The following is a 27,663-nucleotide window of genomic DNA, read 5'->3' as shown; positions in this document are numbered from 1 at the left end:
AGTTGAATCTGTTATAGCAGCAAAGGGTGGGCCAACTCAATATTGAACCCTACGGACTAAGACTGGGATGCCAATAAATTTTATGTGCGTGTAAAGGCAGGTGTCCCAATACTTTTGGTAATATAGTATATATACTAGGGGTAGTGAATTCAAATTCAAGAAGGTCCGGGAACTAAAAAAAAATTCCCGCCCGAGGTCCAAATCACAAATCTATGCCATGAACGATTGTACACTTTGTCTTTCCTTTTTTTGGCACAAGTTGCACTGTCTAGCGCTTTTCTTACTGTTTCCTCCACACTCTCTGATAATACATTGTAAATGTCCCCAATAGTGTTCCCCCTTACATCAGGTGCCCCTTTCAGAGTAATTCATTACACTCGGTGCCCCCATCAGACTACCCCCATAAATCAGTTGCCACCATCAGAGTATCCCCTTTTATCAGGTGTCCCCATCAGAGTGGCCCCTTACATAAGGAATTCCCATCATAGTGCCCATTTTCATAAGGTGTCCCTATCACAGTGCCACCTCTCATCAGGTGTCCCCATCAGAGTGCCCACTTACATCAGGTATCTCCATCAGAGTGCCCATTTTCATCAGGTGTCCCCATTTCAGTGCCACCTTACATCAGGTGTCCCCATCAGAGTACCTACTTACATCAGGTGGCCCCATCATAGTGCCCCCTTACATCAGGTGTCCCCTATCAGAGTGCCCATTTTCATCTGGTGTCCCCATCAGAGTGCCACCTTACATCAGGTGTCCCCATCAGAGTGCCCCCTTACATCAGGTGTCCCCATCATAGTGCCTATTTTTATCTGGTGTCCCAATCACAGTGCCCCCTTACATCAGGTGCCCCCACGCACATCAGGTTTCCCCATCAGAGTGACCACTTTACATCAGGTGTCCCCATCACATCAGGTGTCCCCATCAGAGAGCCCCCTTAACATAACATGTTCCCATCTATGTGCCCCCTTCACATAATATGTGCCCATCAGTGTGACCCCTAACATGAAATGTGCCCATCAGAGTGCCACTCAACATTAAATATGCCCATCAGAGTGTCCCTTAACATAAAATAAGTAGCACTCTGATGGGCACATTTGATGTTAAGGGGCACGAAAATATGTGCCCATCAGCATGCCCCTTAAAATAAAATGTGCCCATCAGTGTGCCCCTAAACATAAAATAAGGGTCACACTGATGGGCACATTTTTAATTGTATGTTAAGTGGGCATTCTGATGGGCACAACAAAAGGTGCCCATCTGCGTACCCCTTAACATAAAATGTGCCCATCAGCGTGCATCCTTAACATAAAATGTGCCCATCAGTGTTGCTCTTAAAATAAAAAATGCCCATTAACATAATACAGGTAGCATGCTGATAGGCACATTTTATGTTAAGGGACACTCTGATGAGCACATTTAATGTTAAAGGGCAATATGATGGGCACAACAAAATGTGCCCATCAGTGTGCCCCTTACAAAATATCCCCATCAGTGTGCACATTAAAAAAATATGCCCATCAGCGATCACCCTAGGCAGTAATGTGCCCCACATACCTTGAGGGCAGGAGTCGGCACAATTGGCAAGCTGCAGGATATACGAGCCGTGAGCAGAAGGGGGCGGGACGCGCATGTGAAGTCACATGCCAATTCGTAGCCCGGCTGGAAGTGAGAGCCAGTGTAGAGCCACGGCCATGAGCAGGGGGGCGGGGACACACGCGACATCACTGGTTGCTGGGAAACCCGCGGTCCCAGCAAACCAATGACTGCTGACATTTGGCAGTGGCGGTCTGGCGGTCCGGGCAGGAGCGTTGCTCGGTCCGTGCTCTGACCATGGGTCCCCATTTAGTGACGACTGGTATATACAGTTATAGCGGAAGATCTATAATTCAGCAGATGATTGTATCAATGTCATATTCACCTAATATAATATATTTGTATGCTGAGGTGAAGCACACAGATGATCCGGGATGGATATAAAATGTCTTTATGTGAGATAAGAATTCTGGAGGATTATTATAGCGGCTGATACACACAGGATTCCTCACTCTGCTCTCTGTCTGTAGAGATTCCGGCTGCCAGGAGTAAACAGCACCGTATGATACTGATCCTGGGGGTCCTCCTAATATTGGCCTTCATTATTTTGGTCATCCTCACCAGTCTCCTCTTGATTTACTGTAAGTATCTTTGTTATAATTGTCATTTTATGTTTTCTTTGTTACTACATTAAAAAAAACGAATGACACATGTATGTAGCACTTGCTCCTGAAGGAGGCGCTGTTTTCTCATTTGTTTCCAGAGCCCGCGACTCTCCAAGCTGCACTGCGCTCTCTGATACTCCCAGGCTATAGAGCTGATATATATTGCATCAATATATGTAATACTAAAATAACAAAAGAAATAGAACTGGCAAATAACCCTTCAAATAAATTAGTAAAATAGTAGCCCATAGGGTATACAGTTGGAAAACAAATGAATAAACAGTAACAAATAGGACATACTGTAGATAATAATCCAATGGTCTACCGCAGGAGTTCCCAAACTGTGGGTTGGGACCCACTGGTGGGTCGCGAACTGCGTTTGATTGGGTCGCGGTGAGCCGGAAATCACTGATATCGGGCCCGCTTAAATTGTGCTGTGTGAGCCCGCGCAAATTAAAGAGAACCAGAGCAGTCAAATCGCGATGGATTCAGGACCCCGCCCACGCAGTTTACGGAGGCTGGTCTGCATTTCCCGCGAGGAGGATACTTGCACTGGTGAGTACGTATGTGGGCCGTTATGTAGGATATGTTCATGGTGTGCAGAGCCAGCTCCTCGGTCCTGCTGGCGGCAGCGGTGGTGGCTAGTCTGGTGGCGGGATTCTCCCAGCTATCGTGGGCAGAGACAGCAGCTTTGGTGTCGTAGGAGGACCAGGTGGCCCGGCGGTGCCAGGAGTTCATGGCAGCTTTGGTGATCCCAGTAGAGGATCTGAAGGAGAAGAGCCAGGACACCAAGACCAGCATAAAGCTCCTCATCATGGAGACTCTGGGTGAGGTGTGCTGGGCCCTGGAGAGGGCAAACAGGGGCTTCACCTTCACTGTGGACCGCTGGGGGAGGAAGGAGGGGGAGTGCCATATAGCCTGCTGATCCCTGTCCTGGGGTGGTTGATTTCTGTCCTCTGCCTGCCTTATACTGTCTATGAGGGTGCTGATTACTTACAACTCCGCTTATATGCCAAACATGCCGCAGGTTTCTGACCCCTCACTTAGAACATCTGACAAGTGTATTCAATAATAAATTGAAAAGTAGTAAATTGATATTATTAATTTAACATAAAATATGCATTATTATTATTTGCTTTTATATAGTGCCAAAAAATTCTGTAGCGCTTTACAATATTTAATAACAAGCAGGTGGGTCCCGAAAAATAACTGTGTTCAGAAGTGGGTCTTGGCCCAAAAAAGTTTGGGAAGCCCTGGTCTAGAGGATGACCCCTAAGTCCTATACTGGGAAGGGCCCTGACTAAGGGACAATGTTACAATAACAGTCTGTTATTTTGAAATAAAAACCCTTTCCCTGATAGCCGGTACGTTGGGGTCCTGATCCAGCATTGTGTCTCAAGTATGCAATACTGTTCCTCTTTACTGGGGTGCAGTAGAGTTTGGACTTTGAACAAAAAAGGAGAGGAAAAGATTATCCTCAAAAAGAGTCAACTGGGGACACTTGGGTATGTAGAGAAAAATAACTTTATTAAGGTAATTAGAAAATCATTGACTCCAAAATCAAAGACACAGACTCACATAAAATACATTTGTTAACCATTTTAAGACCGGAAGATTTTGCTGCTTAACGACCAGGCCCTATTTTGCGATTCGGCACTGCGTGAATTTAACGGACGATTGCGCGGTCGTGCGATGCTGTACCCAAACGAAATTGACGTCCTTTTTTTCCCACAAATAGAGCTTTCTTTTGGTGGTATTTGATCCCCTCTGCGATTTTCATTTTTTGCGCTATAAACAAAAAAATAGCGACAATTTTGAAAAAAACACAATATTTTTCACATTTTGTTATATGACATTCCCAAAAAAAAAATAAGTAAAAATCAAAATTTTTTTAACATTTTAGGCCAATTTATTTTCTGCTACATATTTTTGGTAAAAAAAAAATTGCAATAAGCGTATTTTGATTGGTTTGTGTAAAAGTTTTTGCGTTTACTAACTACGGGAAAGATTTATGTCATTTTTATTGTTTTTTTTTTTTTACTAGTAATGGCGGCGATCTGCGATTTTTTGCAGGAGTGCGACATTGCAGCGGACAGATCGGACCCCTATCTGACATTCTTGATACTTTTGGGGGTACCAGTGACATTACTACAGTAATCAGTGCTAAAAATATGCACTATTACTGTAATAATGCCATTGGCAGGGAAGGGGTTAACCCTGTGGGTGATCAAGAGGTTAAATGTAAGCCTAGGGGTGTGCTTCTAACTGTGGGGGGTTGGGCTTGGGAGAGACCACGCGATCCTATATAGCAGATCATGTGATCATGTCAGAGAGAAGGACGGGGCGGCTGTGTTTACATCAGCCGTCCGTCCTTCTCTGTCAGCGGGGAGCGATCGCCGGTGTCAGGCGGCCCATCGGAGCCGCCTGACACTCGCGCCAGCTTCCCCACTGACGAGCGGAGGTGGGAGCGTGCCGCCGTCGGCTGCGCGATCGCCCCCTAGCTCCTCCCAGGCGAGCGCTGTAATTGTATGGGGCTTTGCCTGGGAGAGCCAGCCTGCTTGCGCAGTACATCTGCGGCGGCTGGACGTAAAGTGGTTAAAAACCCTGAATCCCTGGTGGCCAGTTTCTACGAATAAAAATAAATTGTTCAAAACCTAATGACTATCAAACAGAGCCCAGGGAGCTCCACCGGAGATTCAGGGAGAGGGGCTATTCACATGGCATGATTAGAAAGGCACGTAAGAAAGTAGCGGTGGGGGATGGAGCAAGTCTTCTGGGAGAAGATAAGAAGTCCCAGCCTGCTGTTTAAGATGGAACAACAACTCACCCACGTATAATAATGAAATTTGGAGCACAATGGAAGCAAGTCAAAAGTGTCATTGATAGACACTGGAAAGTGCTCACAGTGTCACCAATGGTCAAAATAATTGTAGGACTGTGACGTGTCACTTTGGTTGGGGGGCTTGTGGAACCCAGAGTGCTTCTGGGAGGTTGAGAGACTACTTGTCCAGCTTCCCCAGCCCCTCTTATGTGTAAGTCACCCTGTGTCTATTAGGGGCACAGGGTGACCAAGAACCCCAGTCAGGTCTGCACTAATCAGACTCGCTGTACAACCACACTGGACTCAGCCTTTTATGTTACCCCGGTTATCCTGGGTTCTATATGTGTGGTTTGTGTTGGGGGAGTGAGGGGCTCTTTCACTTGGGACTGTAATATTTCTTAACAGTGTCCCTCAGGAAATATATAAAGATATATTGCAGATTGCTAGGATATTGCATAAAGTGTTTTCATAAACCCTTGCTAGTGGGGTGGGGGTTTGTTATTGTTGAATACCTGCATTCCATTGTTCTATTGTTCCTGTCTGCCTTGAGTAAGCTTATTATGGGATGTGTATGTTTGTGTGTATTGGTTCTAAGGGGGAGGGGTTGTCAGAGTGTATATCTCTTTGTGCATGTGTTTGAATAAACAGTTTGATTCTGGTTTGACTCCAAAACTTGTACTGTTGAGTTGTTGGGGTAACTATAGCCAGATTCACGGATCCCGTGTTCCAGAGCTTAGGAAGCAGGTTACTGGCGGAGATACCCAGTTTGGGTGTCCGGATTCCATCACAAGCAACAGGAAAGGAACAAGCGCTCTAGGTATAGGCTAGATGGGATGGTAGCTGTATACTAAATATGACCAATGCGTAGCTCTAATATGGATGATGGGAGAAGGAACAGACCAATGGACTGGATAAAATACAGTAAATAGTACAAAAAAGTCCAAAAGAAAGTCCAAAAAATGTCCAACAGATGAAGGTCAATATATAAATAGTTGCTGCTGTAAGGGCTAGCTCTGACAAAAACCCAGTGAAGTCGGTGCTGTGGGTAAATGTAAAAGAAAAGGACAGAGCGCCTCTAAGTGCAGCATTTATTATTAGGCATAAAACCACAATAAAGTATCAACTCACAAGGTAGAAGTAATAATAGGCTTGTAAGCTCCGGTGGTATATCGGGAGGTAGGTGTTAGCCCAGGGGTTATGGAGGATGGAAAACCTTGTGCCTGTCTGGTGGACGGATGGACACTGTGCAGGGGATCCTCCGTCTTCTGGGTTCCGGGTTCGGCTGGGTGCCAAGGACCACGCTGGAACGCAGCGTACGCTGCGTGACGTCACCGGAGGCAGTGTGTCATCCACTGCCTCCGGTGACGTCAAGCAGCTTACGCTGCGTTCCAGCGTGGTCCTTGGCGCCCAACCAAACCCGGAAGACGGAGGATCCCATGCACAGTGTCTATCCGTCCACCAGACCGGCACAAGGTTTTCCATCCTCCAGGACCCCTGGGCTAACACCTACCGCCCGATATACCACCGGAGCTTACAAGCCTATTATTACTTCTACCTTGTGAGTTGATACTTTATTGTGGTTTTATGCCTAATAATAAATGCTGCACTTAGAGGATTCCGTCACAAGGACCTAGGCCCCTTATTACAGCTAGAAGTACCACAAATTTGAAGGACATTTTGGTCCACTCAGGATTTCAAAGGACACAGGAGCGGAGTAATTGGTTAACATCTTTACCCCCTTTAAAAGGGCATGTTTGCCTGTGGACACTGTTCCATATGCAGATATGTCTGGAAACCAGATCCATTTACCAGCTGTGATGGCACTAAGGTATTTCATATTGACAATTTCATCAACTGTTTGACAACCAGAGTGGTTTACCAATTAATCTGCCTGTGTGGAAAAACCTATATTGGCAAGACAAAACAGCAACTTAAAATAAGAATAAATTAACATATAGCCAGTATTAAATAGAAAGATGATGAGAAAACCCTATCATTGCACTTGAGTACCATAATGCTGACCCCAAATGTCTGAGAGTGAGGGGAATTTATGCACTTATACACTCAGCCTGCACAGGAGATTCCGATACAATCCTCCTCCAGAAAGAAACACTCTGGATTTATAAAATGGGTTCTCTTACACCAAAATGTCTCAATATGAATTTAATTTGCAACCCTTCCTTGAACGGTAATGTGGATTATCTCCATTGTAACCAAAAGGACCCTATATAGACTTAATTAACTAACAATTTTAAAATTAGTTAGTGTGTCCCCCCCCCCCCCCCCTCTTCCCTACCGCTCTGTGATCTACCTTTGGGATCTGGAAATTCTAGAGTGGGATCATTTTATTAATAATGGATGGAACGAAACAGGTACCCAGAAGATTATAACTATATATGATAAGTGTGATAAAATATGTACCCAATCTAAATAATGGATCTATGGGTTCCCAGCCTTTTTCTTTATCCCATTAATATGGTCTTTATAGTGCCCGTATATGCAGTACCCACTTTATTTACTATTCATTTTCAGTATATTCACTTCATTTTTTATTTTTCATTTTTTTATTTTTCTGTCTTCTGACCTTTATTTTTCTAGTCTCCATATACCTATTGAATTTATACTGTCTATAAGATGTGCACATTAATCTGAAAAGGGAAAAAAAGGTGAAAAATAATCTTTCAGGCTGTAGGTTTATACCCTGGTATGCCCTTCTATACATCTAAGTTTACTTCAGTTGTCTAAGAAGTCCTTTAATATAAAGTATCTGATTAAGAGATGTGGCCACAGAAATGTTATATCCTGTTTTTAATTTTAAGTAATTCAATATGTGGATTGTTTTCAATTAATTGAATGCTGCTGGGGAAATTTTCCTGCTCTCTGAGGGCATCTTGTGGACGTTTGTTGGTAATGCACTGATAATTAATTTGAAACCACAAACCTGTATCCAATTAAGGGCCTTTTATAGAGGCAGGGGAGGACTGGGCCAGGGGGCAGGGGGGCAATTGCCCCCTGGGCCACTCTGATGCTCTATAAAAAGGCTGCACTGCTTCTGCCAAAAACATGCCTAAAGAATTCCTGCTGAAGAGAAGTAAAAAGTCCCTGCCGCTGACCTACTGAGTGTGGGATGAAGACAAGGACCGAGCACAGGCCCCCCCCCCCCCCAGCATGGATGGTGTAAACTGTGTCTGAGCAGAGGCCGGTTCCATGCCCTACTGGAGACTCCCCCCCCCCCCTCCGGCCAGACCCAACTGAGCTGTCCCTGCTCCCCCCAGTCCCAGTACCTGACCTCGCCCTCTGCTGGCCAGGTCAGGAACCCGGATTCAGCCAGTGGGTAGAGAGTACCTGGAGCGGAGCTTCAGCCTGGAATGGGGGTCAGGATGGGGCAGGGACGAGGGAGAGTGGGAGGGGGGGCCAAGTTGCTGCACCATGGGCCTCTGGTTTGTACTTGCCCCCTCGGCTGAAAGTCGCCAGTCAGCCCCTGTAGAGGGACACCAGAGAACACTCCCCTAGCTCTGAGGAAACCAGCATTCATTGGCTGGTGAAAGGCGTCAGCACCGCATCCTTTGTTTTGCACCAATCAGGGACTCTGATGTGATCAAGCCCAGCCGCAATGGAGAGAGCAAGCACGGAAGTCACGGCGCAGTGACGGCTTGCCGATCACCCCTCCTGCACCAGCTCGGAAGAGCGAAGGAGGTGGAAGAGAGCCTCCTGGCAGGGGACACACGTCGGCTACTGCTGACCAACACAGCACATCGGAAACCTGCAAGTACTGTATCAGAAGCACGGAACCGCCCTACATAGAAGGAGGTACCTTTACTCATAAGAACTGTGTCAAAGTCTATGCTAAGCATGCTTTAAGCTGATTGATATAGCCTCCATGCTTTCTGGGTCGATTCCCTATGTCCTAAATGACAGTACATCCAGCAAACAACAGACGTATCTTCCTTTATACAGCCAAGGACTGTGTTATCTTATGCTGGCTAATTCTGAAAGTTCTGTGGGTCTTATTTCATGAGACCATTGCCACCTGTGAAGTGAATGTTTCTACAGTGACTGTGCCCAATTCCCCCGACACCGGGGTTCAATTTTCTCTTACAGCCACAAGATTTTACACCCTCACAAGTTTAGGAATGTTTTTTGGTCATTGCAGTGATCCCTAGTTTTTGTTTTTAACAAATGTATTTTATGTGAGTCTGTGTCTTTGGTTTTGGAGTCAATGATTTTCTAATTACCTCAATAAAGTTATTTTTCTCTACATACCCAAGTGTCCCCAGTTGACTCTTTTTAAGGATAATCTTTTCCTCTCCTTTTTTTGTTCTAGTTTCTAGTATGCTGGTCAACGGACATTAACAAGCTATTGCTTAATTTTGTGTGGGTGCCTAGAGATTGGGGCTGTAAATAATACTTCCCCCCCTTTTTCCAATAAGACCATCAGGGACGAGCAGTCCTTCTGTTTTTGGGTTTGGACTTTGACCTTTGGCCTTTCCTTGCTGGCCAGCGCATTGGGTTTCAGAACTGGTATTACTCAGGATAAATTCCCTCCTAGCTCGGGTGCCTGTGCTGTGCCAATCCAATCTGAAGAAGAGGCTAAGCCTCGAAACGCGTTAGCCATCATATATTGAGGACATTGGTCACAGATACTGTTTGGTCCAGATGTTCAGATTGGATATGCTTGTTTACACCTTTGTTTGTGAGTATATATACTTTTAATTATTAAAGCCTGTTATTGAGGATAATGCGCTAGTTCAGGGCGCCCTTTGTTTCTTTTTTTGACTCTAGTGCCTTCAGACCACCCCAGTCTTAAAAGGGCAGCAAGGCCATGGCCATTTGGGAAGCCAGGTGTGAGATCCATTGAATAACATCTTCCATTAAGTCTGACAGGGGGCCGTGTCTCTGAGCACAGGGGATAGGTGCTACGGCATCACATTTTTGTCTTGAAGCAATGGTGTTCCTCTGTAATGAGGTGCAGTAGGGTTTGGTCAGTGGCTTTTCACCAGTTGATATCCTCTGTTCTCAAAGTTAGTAGCAGTTGTGTTCTCCTCAGTGATTAGTCTGTGTTTCCTCAACAATTAGGCGGCAGCACCAGTCAATGACAGTAGTGTTCTCTCCAACAATCAGATGGCAGGTCCAGTCAGTGACAGTGGCATTCTCCCCAACAATCAGGTGGCAGCACCAGTCAGTGACAGTGGCATTTTCCCCAACAATCAGGTGGCATTAAAAGTCAGTGACAGTGGAGTTCTCCCCAACAATCAGGTGGAAGCACCAGTTAGTCACAGTGGCATTATCCCCAACAATCAGGGGGCAGCACCAGTCAGTGACAGTGGCGTTCTCCCCAACAATCAGGTGGAAGTACCAGTCAGTGACAGTGGCATTCTCCCCAACAATCAGGTGGAAGTACCAGTCAGTGACAGTGGCATTCTCCCCAACAATCAGGTGGCAGCACCAGTCAGTGACAGTGGCATTCTCCCCAACAATCAGGTGGCATTACCAGTTAGTGAGTGACAGTGGCATTCTCCCCAACAATCAGGCAGCATTACCAGTCAGTGACAATGGCATTCTCCCCAACAATCAGGTGGCAGCACCAGTCAGTGACAGTGGTGTTCTTCCCAACAATCAGGTGGAAGCACCAGTCAGTGACAGTGGCATTATCCTCAACAATCAGGTGGCAGCATTGATTGGCCATAGTGGTGTTCTCATATACCAGGAGATGTCCACTACTCCTCCTCTCTACATCCTTGCTGCTATTAGCTTGCCAAAATGTTCTTCTGAAGGCTTGCAGTATGGTCTGTCCCCCACAATGTCCTCATCTCATCTGCCTTGAGTGCAGGAACAGACCTTCCTTTTCCTCTCCACAGAGCCATAATCATGCTGAGATACAGTAACTAGTTCCATTGGGAATCTGATACGCAGGCTCAGTCAATCTGGGAACTACATCCACCACAAGTATCAGTTCCTCCCAGCTGGCTCTTGTTGCCCCAGGATGCACTGCAGTCCATATCTCCTTCTTCTGTGTCCTCCTGCAATGGTCTCAGCCGTCTGGGACTACCCTCCTCATTGGCTAAGACACAGAAGCGGCGCCATTGGCTCCCGCTATTGTCAACCAAAGTTAGCCAATGAGGAGAGAGAGGGGGCGGGCCTGAACCACAGCTCCATGTCTAAATGGATAAATGGAGCTGTGCCTCGGTTTGGGTGCCCCCATAGCAAGCTGCTTGCTGTAGGGGCACTCTAAAGGAGGAAAGAGCCAGGAGAGCCTAAGAGGGACCCCATAAGAGGAGGATCCGGGCTGCTCTGTGCAAAACTAACTGTGCAGAGCAGGTAAGTATAACATGTTTGTTGTTTTTATTGAAAAAAAACGAGAGTTTACAATCACTTTAAGTCCCTAAATCAGCTCCAGCAAAGTTCCGTAGAATAGCGCCCCTCCCCCCAGATAGCATGCCTCAACTGCCCAGAAGGGTAGAAGCTAGAGTTGAGCGGACACCTGGATGTCCGTGTTCGACGGGTTCGGCCGAACTTTAAAAAAAAGTCCGGGTCCGTGTCCCGGACTTTTGCCGAACTTTTCCCGGACACCGAACCCCATTGAAGTCAATGGGGACCCGAACTTTCAGGCACTAAAATGGCTCTAAAACACCAATGGAAAGGGCTAGAGTGCTGAAAATGGCAGCAAAACGTAGTGGCAAGTGCTCTGCAAACAAATGTGGATAGGGAAATAACTTAAAACAACAAAAAAAAAACAGAAAAATAAAACAATGTTCTTCATCTCTGAAGGACGAGGCCCATATGGAGTAGGAGGGAGGTTGAGGTGGTGGTGGATGTGGCTGTGTCATAGGCGTGCACACAGGGTGTGCCGGGTGTACCTGGGCACACCCTAATCACCTAGGGCACATAGCATTATCGCTCTGTTTGCCAGTGAGGAGATGGGAAAGATCTCCCTCGGACCTGCTCTGCTCCATTTCTCTTTGCCAGCAGGGAGAGTAATGTATCGGGGCCATGTACATGTAGGCAAACACATGCATGTGTATTTCAACTTTGGGGTGCACACCCTAATGCAATAGGCTGCGCATACCTATGGGCGGTGTAGGTGGAAGCGGCGGTGGAGGAGGGAGGAGGACGAGGTAGCCAACACTGCTTCTTTTCACAAATTTTAAATGAGGGTACACCCCAAAAGAGTGAGAAAGAGCAAAAATGAATTTATTGAATAGCGGAATAGGAAATATGATCAAAAAAAGTGTATGTATCTCACACGTACACAACCACACTAGGCCCCAATTACTATTGTTTGTACCCCTAAAAGGATGGATGAGGAGTAGGAGGAGTATGGAACAGGCAGCACCCTCAAATCTTCAGAAGTATGAGATTGTGTTCACTGTACCCCACAAAGATTGTGTTCACTGCACCCCAAAAGGATTTTGTTCACTGCACCCCAAAAAGATTGTGTTCACTGCACCCCACAAAGATTGTGTTCACTGCACCCCAAAAGGATTTCGTTCACTGCACCCCAAAAAGATTGTGTTCACTGCACCCCACAAAGATTTTGTTCACTGCACCCCAAAAAGATTGTGTTCACTGCACCCCACAAAGATTTTGTTCACTGCACCCCACAAAGATTGTGTTCACTGCACTCCAAAAAGATTGTGTTCACTGCACCCCACAAAGATTGTGTTCACTGCACCCCACAAAGATTGTGTTCTCTGCACCTCAAAAGGATTTTGTTCACTGCACCCCACAAAGATTGTGTTCACTGCACCCCACAAAGATTGTGTTCACTGCACCCCAAAAGGATTTTGTTCACTGCACCCCAAAAAGATTGTGTTCACTGCACCCCACAAAGATTGTGTTCACTGTACCCCACAAAGATTGTGTTCACTGCACCCAAAAAAGATTGTGTTCACTGCACCCCACAAAGATTTTGTTCACTGCACCCCAAAAAGATTGTGTTCACTGCACCCCACAAAGATTGTGTTCACTGCACCCCAAAAGGATTTTGTTCACTGCACCCCACAAAGATTGTGTTCACTGCACCCAAAAAAGATTGTGTTCACTGCACCCCACAAAGATTGTGTTCACTGCACCCCAAAAGGATTTTGTTCACTGCACCCCACAAAGATTGTGTTCACCGCACCCCACAAAGGTTGTGTTCACTGCACCCCAAAAGGATTTTGTTCACTGCACCCCACAAAGATTGTGTTCACTGCACCCCACAAAGATTGTGTTCACTGCACCCCAAAAGGATTTTGTTCACTGCACCCCACAAAGATTGTGTTCACTGCACCCCAAAAGGATTTTGTTCACTGCACCCCAAAAAGATTGTGTTCACTGCACCCCACAAAGATTGTGTTCACTGCACCCCAAAAGGATTTTGTTCACTGCACCCCAAAAATATTGTGTTCACTGCACCAAGATTGTGTTCACTGCACCCCAAAAAGATTGTGTTCACTGCACCCCAAAAAGATTGTGTTCACTGCAGCCCACACACAGCAAAATGGATGTGGATCACTGACACCTGCCTATCTCCTATCCCACACCACACAGCAATATCGATTGTAGTTTGTAGAACACAATTTCCCTAAAATCAGCAGCAGCAGCCTCTCCCTAAAATGCCTACAACTCGCCCTGCCTAAAACACTCCGACCTGTCCCTCAATTCTATCCGGACACAAATGTTTTTTTTTCCTGCCTGTCTTTCCCTAATCAGCAGCCAGCACGTTGATGTGTGCTCTCTCCCTGATCTAAGCAGCAGAATGACGCCGCTGCGGCGCTGCCTCGAACTTATAAAGACTTGGTCACATGCTTCAGACGGCCAATCACAGCTACTGATACATTTGTAGGCATGGCTGGGATGGCTTAAGGCACACCAGTTAAACGCTTGTTGATTGGCTGTTGAAAGCCCGCCATGAAAAGCGCGCCAAAGCATGCAAAACCCGGAAATAAAATGACCGAACACTGATTTTTACCCGAATATACAGTAAAGTGTCCGTGTCCGTGTTCGGGTAACAAAAATCCAATTATTCGGTACGAACACGAATAATACAGTCCGTGTTCGCTCAACACTAGTAGAAGCCCTTCAGGTTGTGATCACCTCCTCCTGGACAAGAACCCCTCTGCTCATGACTTCAGACTGTTTATGCTCACTCCCAGCCACCATCTGGGCAGCCTCATCCCAGGGATTGGCTGGGACAACATAGATATTCATACTGTAGCCTTGGCTCTCCCAGTCCACAACTTTCCAGATCCCTTCAGAAAACAGGGGAAGGTAGCCAAACCCACAGCCTGTGTAACTCAGAGCAGACCAGAGCAATCACAAGCAGCTCTACTGATTACAGGAGAGCTAAGAACTAAACTTACCTAACCTAGCACCTATCTAGAAGGGTTCTATATGTAAACTGTCAATTTCTGATTAAAGATAATACATGATCTTTCTAATTCCTGTAGCCTGGGAAGGCCCTGGGTTCTCATATTGAGGTATTTTGTGTTTCCTCCCCAGATAAGAGTCTCTCCGGGACACAGTCACACCTGGAGAATGAAGGTAGGTGGTAATAGGCCAGTATATATTATGTATCATAAACTTCTTATGCAGGACCATACATGCAATGATCTATAGCAGAAAAAAAAAAATCTGAACATCAGTCTTGCACAGTTGTACCGCCTCCTCTACTGGACTGAAATGGCTTACTCTGATTTCACCGCACACTGTGAGCTTCTCACAATGTGCATTCGAAGCTGCAGCAAGTCAGATAGATAAATACACAAAAAAGTTGCGCTATATAGGAGAAATAAATAGATTAGAATAACAAAGTGAATGAAATGATGAAAAAAAAAAAATAATCACAAATTAAATTGAATTAATTAAATAAATATTTAATAACTATGAAAAAGTATAAAAAAGTTATAATGAGGGTTAATTTAAAATATTATTTTATTTCAATATTAATATTTAATTTAATAGTCCCAAAAAGTCCCAAAAGTGAAAAAAGGATAAGCCAAGGATCTGAGATCTTCTTAAACAGCAAATAAATGATGACTGGTGGAAAAGTACACCTGAAGAATGGACTTTTCATCACCACCATATGAAGAACCTGCTTAGGAGATAAAAACGACCTAAAGGGGGGCGTGGCTTGGCACCGGACCTGAATGGCCGCATGTTAGAGGAGCTCTCTGCATTGGGGGACTAATTACAGCCTTTTTGGTATCTCTACATCGCCTCAAAATGGTAAGATCGGGTCGCAGCGCCTCTGCCAATAGAGCAACACCCGACCGGAATGCTCAGACCTCGGGTAACATTCCAGCGCTCTTCCGATCTCAGCGGGAAGGCCTAAGGGCGGCCTCGCCATCTCCAGCTCCCCGCTCGCCTGGATCGCTCCCTCCCCCTCCCACACAGCTCCAAGCAGGACCGAGCATGGCGACTCCGCTACCCAGCCTAGCAGACCTTCAGTCAGTCGCTGCTGACATTAAACACACCCTGGGCTCCGCCATCACCAAACTCTCAGTAGAGCTGCGCTCGGTGACAGCGCGTCTCACTGAGACAGAGAAGTCTTCCTTCACCCAGGCCACCGCCATTAAGCAGCTTCAACGCTCAACAGACGCCCATACAATACACCTAATCGAGATTAACAGACATCTGGAAGATCTCGACAATCGGGGTCGGAGACACAATATTCGCCTGAGGGGTCTTCCTGAATCAGTGGAACCCCCAGCCCTGATGCATGCTTTGACCGCCATTTTTAATGATCTGCTTGAACGGCCAGCAGACACCCCTGTGGACTTTGAGAGGGCTCATCGGGCTCTAAGACCAAGAGGAGCTGATTCGGACCCCCCAAGGGATGTCGTGGCTTGCTTGGTTAATTATCAAGTGAAGGAGGCTATTTTGAAAAAGGCGAGAGCCCGAGATCATATATCCTATGAGGGATCTGAGGTCAAACTTTTCCAAGACTTGTCCTCTATCACTTTGCAGAACAGACGGGCTCTTCGTCCCCTGCTGGAAACCCTGCGAGCCAAGGGAATAACTTACAGATGGCGCTTCCCCTTCTGTTTGTCCGCAACATTTCGGGGGAGACCCGCAGCACTCAGAATCCCAGAAGACCTACCTGCCTTCTGCGAAGTTATGGAGATTCCGGTAATGGACTTACCTGACTGGTACAGCACCTTCTACACCCCAGAACCCTGGATTGCAGTCACATCTTCATCAACCCCTAAATCCCAACGCCATCGTCACAGGCGCCGTCAATCACATCATGGATCAACACCTAACCGTGGAAGGGATGATCACCGGAACAGTCCATTGCGCTCCCCAGCCCAGCAGAGGGAACACGCAGATCTCTGAACCTGCTCATCTATTCAGCCTGGATACCTGCCAATGTGAGTTCTTTCCTTTCCTTTGTCCTCACCTATTATACCCATCTTCCTGACCCACAGACTTTCCTGATGCCCAGATAAAGCCCCTATGACTTTTAATATCATTGCTTCCCTGCCTGAACCCCCACCCTGACCATTCTCAGTAGCAGTCATAAGCACCCTCTGCTCCTCTCATCCGTGCTCGCCTCCCCCGCTCCCCCCCCCCCCCATCCCACACTGATTACTTGTGCATGAGACTAATGCCGCAGCCTGAGTCCGATCCCCTGTCCCATATAATCTGCTCCCGCACTGTGCTCCAGTAACGAAACTTTTCTTCAATATACCAGATTGCAGATCAAACCTCATTCACCTGAACTGCCTACAGAATTACTTGAGGATATGTCTGTGTATTTTTGCAGAGCGATTTTTGAGATTTCAGATCGTTGATCGAATGAAGAGGACACTGACCCTTTCTCTGGATCCCCTACTGATTACGGTTTGATACCCCCATAGCATGATTTAGTGTTCTTGATGAGATAGGGGAGATCCACTTATTAGGGTTTCTAGACCCCTTCGCTCCAAATCAATGCTTGGTCCATGGCTGGGGATGTTGGTCTGGAGGGGGGGTGGGGGCGACGGGGGGGGGAGTTTCATTATTTCAAACACGGAGATTGTAATCATTTATGTCTTCTATGTTAGTGCTGGTTGATAATTCTGTATCTTCCTACTAGTGATACTACAGCGCTTCATTCATCATTTACTCCTATGCCATCTCCCCCCGATCTGCCCATTTTCCCTAGCCTCTTTCTCCCTCGATTATCCCCCCCCCCCTCGGCTCTTCCCTTCCCTCCCATCCTCCTGCTTTATCCTTTCACCCCCCCATTCCCCCTCTCCCCCTTCCCAATTCCCTCCCTCCCCCAATCCTGCCCCCTCCTCCTGTTGAACTCCTTATGCCTTACTCCTCTCCTTGTAATTTCTTCAGGAATCCCCTTTTTACTTCCTTCCTGACTGTTCAGGATAGGCCTCTCGTTGAAATCCACTCCATATCCAGGCTCAATGAGATGTAACAAAATATACTTGTTAACCAGTAGTACTTTGTTTGATTTTCATGCATCGTTATATGTTCCTGCCATTTTAGTTTATGTATTTCAGTAGTTAAATAATGCTTACATGAAGCTAAACTTATCCTTATTGTTGAGTTATAAGGTACCACATGTCTGTCGCTGTGGCATGCCCATCTCGGGCGGGATTTCCGCTCGTTTGGTTCTTTCCCGACATGGGCACTGTAGCGACCGCGAGAATGCCCTGTATAGACCACCAGGTCTCTCTGCAGCGGTTATTTCCTGTCCTTTTCACTTGTATTTACAGATGCCTCAGATGACCTTCAATTCATGAGGCCAAGATTGTTATCATATAGTTTACTCTCTGAATGTATTATTACTCTATTACTATTTTTTTTTTTTTGGAGATACCACCCAACTTATTCTTCATTTCCCTGCTGTCCCCCAATGCCGTATAGCCCCACGGTTATTTGGTTTTTTGTTCTAAGACTCCACCCCGCACCACAACGGGTGCCTGCACATTTTATCAGACATCCGTTGACCCCGAGCACCAAGTGCGCATTTCCTCGCCCCTTAGAGTAAGGCTTTGCCGGTACCCTTGGTAAGCTTTCTGGGGGCGCCTCCGACCCTAATTCTCTATCTCTTTCTGCTCCCCTAATACTTCTATCTTTTTTTTTATTCATTTAATTTATTTATTTATTTATTTATTTTTTCTTTCTTTCTACCTCCCTTCCCTCTTTCTTGATTATTTGATCCAATCTACCCTCTCTCATCCCCTTTCTTTCTCTTTTATTTTTCTCTTTTTCTCTCACCCCCTTTTTTTTTTTTTTTTTTTTTTTTCCTCCCTCCCCTCTCCCCTCCCCTCCAACATGTCTAACCCTAAACTGATGCAGATACAAAATCGTGTCAAAATCCTTTCATTAAATGCACATGGACTTAACGTTCCAGAAAAACGTTCACAAATATTAGCAGAGGCACACAGACTCCGGACGCAAATTGTTTTACTTCAGGAAACCCACTTCCGAACTGGCGACCCGATCTACCTATCTAACAAACGATTCCCTACAGGATTCCACTCCACGACGGAAGGCTCTAAATCTAAAGGAGTCTCTATTCTTTTGGCACGTCATCTAGATTTTAAATTGACTGACACCAAAACAGACCCCAATGGTAGATTTCTTTTTGTTAAGGGACTCCTAGCCTCTCGCCCAATCACAATTGCAAATATTTATGCCCCCAACACCAAACAAGTGGCCTTTTTCCGCTCGACCATTCAGGAGCTCCAGGATTTCACATCTGGACTCCTGATCTTTGGGGGAGACTTCAACGCCCCTCTGAACCCATTACTTGACTCCTCCACGGGTAACTCGGTTCTTCCTTACAAAGCTCTTCGCCAAATCACCACACTGCTTCAATCTCTCCGGCTTCATGATACCTGGAGATTGACTCATCCAGACACCAGGGACTATACTTTCTTTTCTTCGCCCCATCAGAAATTCTCCAGAATTGATTATCTTTTTCTCTCCCAACCGGACCTTCCTTACCTTTCCTCCTCTTCTATAGAATCCAGTGCATTATCAGATCATAACCCCATAACCTTGTCTTTGTTGTTTCCAGAAGTCGAGACGAAATGCAAGTCTTGGAGACTTAACACCTCGCTCCTGAGAAACACAGAGGTAATCACGAAGCTCCAAAATACCTTAACGGAATACTTTGATCTGAATAACACCCCTGACACCACAGCACTGACCCAATGGGAGGCACACAAGTGCGTGATTCGGGGAGAATTTCTTGCATTATCAGCTTCACTCAAAAGAGCCCGGCAGAAGGAACTTAATGATCTCTATTCTAAACTAGAAACACTTGAAAAATCCTTCAAACGCTCCCAAGCTCAATCTACTTTATCAGAGCTAACTGCGGTGAGAACTGAGCTGCGAGACATGCTGGGTCTGCAAGCTCATCGTAGACTAGTTCTATCCCGCAAATTATTTTATGAACAGGGAAACAAAAGCGGTCGCCTACTGGCACGCTCGGTGCGTCCCCAACATACGTCGACCCCGGTACATCTAATCAGAGACGCCTCTGGTAAGGATCACCATTCTAATCCTGAGATTGCGAAAAACTTTGAATCTTATTACAGGAAATTATACAATCTTGCTGATTCTCGTGCTCATAAACCCTCCTCAGACACCAGAAAAGCTCATTTGGATACTTTCTTCCAGAAACATGGCATGAACCCCCTTTCCGAAACGGACGCGATCTCTTTAGAAAACCCTATAACTGGAGAGGAACTACATCGAGCCCTTAAGGAAATGAAGCCGGGTAAATGCCCGGGTCCCGATGGACTCTCGCTCCAGTATTATCGCTCTTTTGCTGATATTCTCACACCACACTTCCTCCGAGCGTTTGGGAGTCTGGCCACTTCACCTTACCACCCGCCCTCCCTGCTAGAGGCTCACATTTCAGTGATCCCGAAGTCAGGGAAAGATCCCTCTTTAGTCACAAGCTACAGACCGATTTCCCTCCTTAATGTCGACGCCAAGCTATATGCTAAAATCCTAGCCAACAGAATTCTCCCCTTTCTACCATCTCTTGTCTCTTTGGACCAAGTAGGTTTTGTCCCCGGCAGAGAAGCGAGAGACAATACCACAAAAGCTCTCAACATTCATCATTGGCTAACCACAAAACAAACCCCCGGGTTTTTTCTCTCTCTGGATGCTGAGAAGGCGTTCGACAGGGTGGCCTGGGACTACCTTTTGAAGACCCTGGAGTCTATTGGATTCCGAGCTCGGATGCTTTCCAACATCCAGGCTCTTTATACAGACCAGTTTGCCAGGGTCAGGGTCAATGGCCACCTGTCGGACGCCTTCCGCTTAACTAACGGCACGAGACAGGGATGCCCACTATCCCCCATCCTTTTTGTGTTATCCCTTGAACCCCTCTTAAACATGCTCCGCCAGAATCCCAATATTCGTGGCATACAGATGGGCAATTCCATCCATAAAGTTGCTGCGTTCGCGGACGACATGCTCTTATTTCTGTCGCAACCGCACATATCTATCCCAAACCTAATGAAAGACTTGGAATATTTTGGTTCCCTATCCAACCTTAAAATCAATCACTCAAAATCGATGGCCCTCAACGTCTCCCTTCCTTCCCTTGAAGTGGAAAGATGTAAATCCAATTTCCCTTTTTTATGGGCTAATTCATCACTCTCATACCTGGGTATTCATATCCCAAGAGATCTGTCACATCTCTTCTCCACCAATTACCAACCCCTCCTCTCAGCAATTGGAACAGATCTGAAATCATGGAGGAATATCCAGGTCTCGTGGTTTGGAAGAGCAGCTATTCTTAAAATGTCCATCCTCCCCAAACTTCTGTATCTGTTTCAAACAATCCCTATACACATTCCCTCTGCCTTCTTTTCCTCTCTTCGCAATATGTGGCGCACATTCATCTGGCAGGATAAACCTCCCAGGATTAAATTCTCCCGTCTTACAGCCCCCAAACACAGAGGTGGACTCAACCTGCCGGATGTGGCAAGCTACTACAAAGCTTGTCTACTTAGCAGAATAGTTGATTGGTCCCTTCATTCCAATCAAAAGGAGGTAGTAAAGATAGAAAATCACTGGACGAACACCCCTCTCCATCTTCTCCCATGGCTTCCCCTATCTGATATATCGCAATCCCTCAGAACACATCCTCACATTGGACCTCCGCTTATCACTCACGATGCCTGGCGCAAGAAAATGAAAATAGACCCTAAATGTGGTCCCCTGACTTCTCTTAGGCATAATCCAGCATTCCCTCCAGGGATGTCTTGTAGCTTCTTGCGCTCCCTTTGGCCACATCAGGAAGTTTTCGCTAAACATTTTTTTAAAAAAGGAGTAATCCTTTCGTGGGAAAACCTTAATTCCTCACTACACCCACCAGGCATTCCGTTATGGACATTCTTTCAATTACGCCATTTCCTCTCATCTAGGGGCACCCCGGCAGCGTGGTCTAGAACCCTAACACCGTTAGAATCCATTTGTGAACGCTCTCAACCTCAAAGACATATAATCTCAGAATTATATGGTCACATACTTGAGGCTCCATCGGCATCATCTGCCACATTTGCTCTTTCTTGGTCAAAAGACCTGCAACTGTCCCTCTCCGAAAAAGATTGGGAAGCTATTTGCCGCGCGCCCCATCGCTCCTCGATCAATGTCACCGTCCAAGAAAACGGATATAAGATCCTTTCCCGATGGTATAGAACACCAGACAAAATACATAGATTCGCCCCGGCAGCTGACGACACTTGCTGGAGATGCTTGACATCCCCGGGTACCATGCTACACATATGGTGGTCATGCTCGGTAATCCAACCCTTCTGGAGGGAAGTCCATGACACCATTAAAAAGGCCACATCAAGTGAGATTCCCTTCACCCCTGAAAAATTCCTTTTGAACTACTCTCCTAGAACACCTAATTCCTCACAAACTGTACTTGCTCGTCACATGATGAACTCTGCTAAACTTTGTGTACCATGCCATTGGCGTTCAACAACGATCCCCTCACTCGCAGAGTGGTTCCGCAGACTGAATAGAACTGAAGAAATAGAGGAACTGATAGCCATCTCAAGAGATGACATCTCCAAGTTCTCTGCGGAATGGCTTGACTGGCTCCGGTACAAGGAGACAGATGAATACAAATCCATCATGCGTGTTCCATGACCTGATTCCGTGGGTTGTGGTGCTATAGTATTACATTTGAGTCGGGTTCTCCAGAATGACTTGAAACGGAGAAGTCGAGCTCAAATCTCCATTATACTCAATCCCTTCTGACCCCCCCAATACTCTTTTTCACCCCCCTCCCCCCCCCCCCCCCCTTTTTTTTTTTTTTTTTTTTTTTCTTTTCTCTTCCTCTTCTTCTTCTCTCTCTCTTTCTTCCTTTCAAGCTATTCCCCCGCACTCCCAATGATTTTCGTTACCAAGAAAACCTGCATCCCCATTACAGACACCCGAAAGAAGCACATTTCCTTCTCTTTTTGTTCACTATAACTCTCTTGCCGAATATAGTGCTCTAATCACATGCCAATGTTATGCCTCCATATGTCTGTCAATACGCAATTTCATAAGCTATCACACTTGTTAATTCTTGATATTATGTGGGTTCATTGACTTTCGATGTACTTGACTGTATTCATTTATTGTTTTGTCTTGCTTTCAACCAAATAAAATAAAAATTTGTTTATGGAAAAAAAAAAAAAAATAAAAAAATAAAAACGACCTAAAAGGTCAGAACGCCAAACGGAGCAAATACCGCTGATGTAAACCTCGCTGTACTCTGTCTATATTAAGGAAATGTCTCCAGACAGAGTATCTCCAAAAAAAGAGGTAGCGGCTCCATAGTGTAAAACCATCAACCACTTTATTAAACAATACAAATTCCCCTTACTCTGTCACATAAGGCTTCGTGAAGTATGCAGATAAACACAATCACAGCCAGCTGGCTCTTCGCTACCCGTCCCTCCGGGAACCGTCTCAGCTTGCGGGTGACGTCAGTATGTTGCGACCAACGTGTTTCGTCACATATGACGTCGTCCAGGGCGACGTCATATGTGACTAAACACGTTGGGTTCTTCACATGTGCTTTTCCACGAGTCATCATGTATTTGCTGTTTAAGAAGATCTCAGATCCTTGGCTTATAATTTTTTCACGTTTGGGACTTTTAGGGACTATTAACCACTTCCCAACCACCCGCTGCCTTTTTACTGCGGCAGGGTGTCTCTCCTGCGCAAACCGACGTAGGTCTATGTCGGTCGCGCGCAGGAAGCTGGGGGCGCGCTAGGGAGTGCAGAGGGGATCCCGATGCACGAGTCAGGCGGCTCAGATTGCCGCCTGACACCCGAGATCCTTCCCCGCTGAGAGAGAAGGACAGTCAGCTGTTGTAATCATAGCAGACCATCCTTCTCCCTGCAATGACCATAGAGCCCATGTGATCCTTCTATATAGAATCACATGTCTCTATGGTCATTTCACAAGCCACGCCCCCCCACAGTTAGAATCACTCCCCTAGGCTTACATTTAACCCCTTGATCACCCACCGAGTTAACCCCTTCCCTGCCAATGTCATTGTTATAGTAACAGTGCATATTTTTAGCACTGATTACTGTAGTAATGTCACTGGTACCCCCAAAAGTGTCAGAAATGTCAGTTAGGGGTCCGATCTGTCTGCCGCAATGTCGCAGTCCCGCTAAAAATCACAGATCGCCGCCATTACTGGTAAAAAAAACAATAAAAATGACATAAATCTTTCCCGTAGTTAGTAGACGCGATATCTTTTGCGCAAACCAATCAAAATACGCTTATTGCGATTTTTTTTTTACCAAAAATATGTAGCTGAAAACAAATTGGCCTAAAATGTTAAAAAATTTTGATTTTTTTCTTTTTTTCTTTGGAGAATGTCATATAAAATAATGTGAAAAATATTGTTTTTTTTTCCAGAATTGTCGCTCTTTTTTTGTTTATAGCGCAAAAAATAAAAATCACACAGGTGATCAAATACCACCAAAAGAAAGCTCTGTTTGTGGTAAAAAAAGGACCTCAATTTTATTTAGGTACAGCGTCGCATGACCGCGCAATTGTCCGTTAAAGTAACACAGTGCCGAATCGCAAAATAGGGCCTGGTCATTAAGGTGGCAAATCCTTCCGGTCTTAAAGTGGTTAATCACTGGGTTTTAAATTAACCCTCATTATTACTTTTTTATACTTTTTCATAGTTATTATATATTTATTTAATTAATTCACTTTGATTTGTGATTCATTGTATTCATAATTTCATTCACTTTGTTATTCTAATTTATTTATATCTCATATATAGCGCAACTTTTTTTAAATGTATTTTGGATATTGTGTTGTCTCACTGTAAGTTGCTGCTTGACCTTTGCCATAACGAGCGCGGTTTATATCGAACATAAGATAAAAACACAAACTAGTTGGTGCACTGGTCTAATCCACCACCATAATGAAAGAAGTTGCTCTGGATCAATATACTGAACACAAGCAGTGGGGTGCTGCAGCACTCTGTTAGATCCAGTAGGTGGTGGAAGAATACCAGAAACAACACAAAGGAAAGAGATCGCACATCCACCCTTGTGTAATACAGTTTATTTAGAGCAACTATAATAAAACCTTTATCCAATACACTCACATTTTGCAGGTAATAATGAGCGTGTCCGAGCCTTTAAAGACCCTCCTGGGTGATCGCTGTAAAATCCGAATGAGGGACACCTCTAAGAGGCTATACCAGGGGCGCTGGAGCGATGCACCAGTGTGCGCATGCGCCTAGTCCTTTGTTTCCAGCTATGTATGGATTTATTTTTATTTTATTTCTACTTTTACACATTCTCATTTTTTTTTTACTATTTTTATTATATATTTTTATATAATTTTTATTTTATAGTTTTATATTTTATATTAAGCCCATTTCTGACACTTTTTGCTTTTATAGGACATAAGTGTAATACTACAAAAAGATCATCCACCAGAAATTACACTTACACTTGATTATGAGTAAAATAACACATCTAGATTATTCTAAGGATAAAACATTATACCACATATAGATTGACTTGAATCAATCCAATTTTATTTCCAGAAGATCTAATATAGGGATCCATAGTCTTAGAGCACCATCTAGTGGACAGGTGAAACCACTGACTAAGTAAACGCCTAGTTAATAGGTAAGATCACTCCCCAACCAGGTGCACATAAATATAAACCTCTCTCAGCACCATGCTTGATGCCATGATCGATAGCGGATTTACTTCAGGGACATGAATAAACTTTATTCAACCGCTTAAGGACCGGACCCATTTCTGACACTTTTTGTTCACAAGTTAAAATCAGTATTTCTTGCTAGAAAACTACTTAGAACCTCCAAACATTATATATATATATATATATATATATATATATATTTTTTTTTTTTTTTTCAGCAAAGACTCTGGAGAATATTATGGCGGTCATTGCAATATTTTTTGTCACGCTATATTTGGGCAGCGGTCTTTCAAACGCCATTTTTTGAGGAAAAATTACATTTCACTGCATTTAAAAAAACTAAACAGTAAAGTTAGCTCATGTTTTTTTTTTATATTGTGAAAGATAATGTCACGCCGAGTAAATAGATACCTAACATGTTATGGTTTAAAATTGCGCACACCCGTGGATTGGCGACAAAGTACGTCAATAAAAAATCTCCATTAAATTATTTTAACAGTTACCAGTTTAGAGTTAGAGAGTAGCTTTTTTTTAAAATTATTGCGATCGCGGCGATACCTCACATGTGTGGTTTAAACAGCGATTTAATTTGCAGGCGTGATTTCCTTATACGTTTTCTTTCATGTGCGAGCTCACGGCGACGGGGGGCGGTTAAAATATTTTTTTTTTTCCTATTTATTTATTTATTTATTTATTTTAATTTTAGCACTGTTTTTTAAAAAAAAAAAAAATCGGATCACTTTTATTGCTGTGAGAAGCAATGTAATCATCCCATAGCATAGCATAGCAATCAGCATAGACGGTATCTAGGAAGAGACAGCTTCCAGCACGCAGGCTCTGTCCCCTATACGCGTGACGTCGATGCCCAACCACAGGCGTTGACTTCCTCAGACCCCTACTGAGGAAGTCAACGCCTGTGGTTGGGCTTCGACGTGACTCGTATAGGGGACAGAGCCTGCGTGCTGGAAGCTGTCTCTTCCTAGATACCGTTTATGCTGATTGCTATGCGCTTTGGAAGCGCCACCTTTGTGAGTACTATTCCTTTTACTCAATAAAGCGGTTTACTGCAACCATACAGAGAGCACTAGATCTCTTCCTTTGTTCTCCTTTTATGTCTATCGGTGAGAATCCCTCTGGAGGTGATAGGCTATCCATAGCCTTTCCTATCTGAAGGTCCCTGTTTATATACAACGCTGTGATTGACCCAGCAGTGGGTCTATAGTGGAGGTGAGAGACCAATTCACCTGGTGGTGGGATTGCACTAATCACAAAAGCATTAATTAAGTTTTGCACAAGATTCTTTTGGACACATGGATTCACCGTTTATTTGATTGATTGTATGGACATTGGAACATGTCTGGACACTGATTTTGAGTTTTATTACACTATGTGTGCACATGACTGGCGCAACACTACTTTTTGGTTTATTTAGTTTACATTGTGTGGTTTAGACACTTTTAGTGTGTGCAGCCGGTCTTTATATCATTTGTTTATTGCACCATTCACTATTGATATTTTTTTGCGCTGATAGTTTTTGTTATATATTTTAAATGAACCAGCCTCTCCTGGTGTGGTCTCTTTAAGATCTTGACTTGGGGAGGGGCTTGTGTTCTCTATATAATCCTGGATGGATAGGGAGTTGGTGTGACTTGATAAAGGAGGCTACACCTCCGTAATGCATCGTCACAACAACTGTGACATGTGTCTCTGCCTTCCTGCCTCCCCCTGTGCAATGGTTTTTACTTGTTGAAAAGCGGCGCCGGCTGGACCATATGCATGCGCACTTGTACGGGCATGGCGGTGCGCACTTGTACGGGCATGGCGGTGCACAGCTACGGCGTCCCTGGTATAGACTCAGGCTGTTTGCGGGCCTCCTAGAGGAGTCTCTCATTTGGATCTTACAGCCAGGGCCGCTGATGAGGCAATACAACTGGTCCTGTTGTACTGGGGAATCCAAAAAAGTAGACCGCACTCAGGAAAGTAAGATGAAAACAATCAAAACTCCTTTATTCTTCTTCGGTGTAGCAGACAGACAGTACAATGCACATAACAGACGTGCCGGGTTAACGCGTTTCACGAATTAAATCGCTTACTCATAACCATACACAGTGTATGGTTATGAGTAAGCGATTTAATTCGTGAAACGCGTTAACCCGGCACGTCTGTTATGTGCATTGTACTGTCTGTCTGCTACACCGAAGAAGAATAAAGGAGTTTTGATTGTTTTCATCTTACTTTCCTGAGTGCGGTCTACTTTTTTGGATTCTTCATAGCTTGGACGGCGGATCTGACCAGCACCACCCATTGAACTGACACCTGAGCGGCTCTCTCTTTGTTGCCTGTTGTACTGGGCCCAGGACCCATCAGTTAAACAGGGGGGCCCAGTTCAGCTTTTTTGTTTATTTCTGCCTAAATGAATACATTAATTTTACTAGACCACGCCCCCCGCTCCTACTCTCTTACCAGGGCTTAAATGATATTTT

At 45.0% G+C, this 27,663-nt stretch overlaps 1 protein-coding gene across 1 annotated transcript in view; it reads left to right on the top strand.

Moving 5' to 3' along the window:
* The window catches only part of LOC309554933 (asialoglycoprotein receptor 1-like), a 74,402-nt gene that overhangs the window by 25,930 nt on the left and 20,809 nt on the right, over nucleotides 1-27,663 (top strand). The window contains exons 3-4 of the mRNA XM_082256671.1: nucleotides 2,067-2,177; nucleotides 14,506-14,547. Of these exons, the coding sequence (XP_082112797.1) occupies nucleotides 2,067-2,177; nucleotides 14,506-14,547 (153 nt within the window). The remainder of the gene's footprint in view (nucleotides 1-2,066; nucleotides 2,178-14,505; nucleotides 14,548-27,663) is intronic.

The sequence above is a fragment of the Pelophylax lessonae genome, assembly GCF_965119305.1.
Source record: "Pelophylax lessonae genome assembly, chromosome: 4".
NCBI classification, from domain to species: Eukaryota; Metazoa; Chordata; class Amphibia; order Anura; family Ranidae; genus Pelophylax; species Pelophylax lessonae.
Note: the sequence above shows the minus strand (reverse complement) of the source record. Positions and strands in the feature narration are given on the sequence as shown.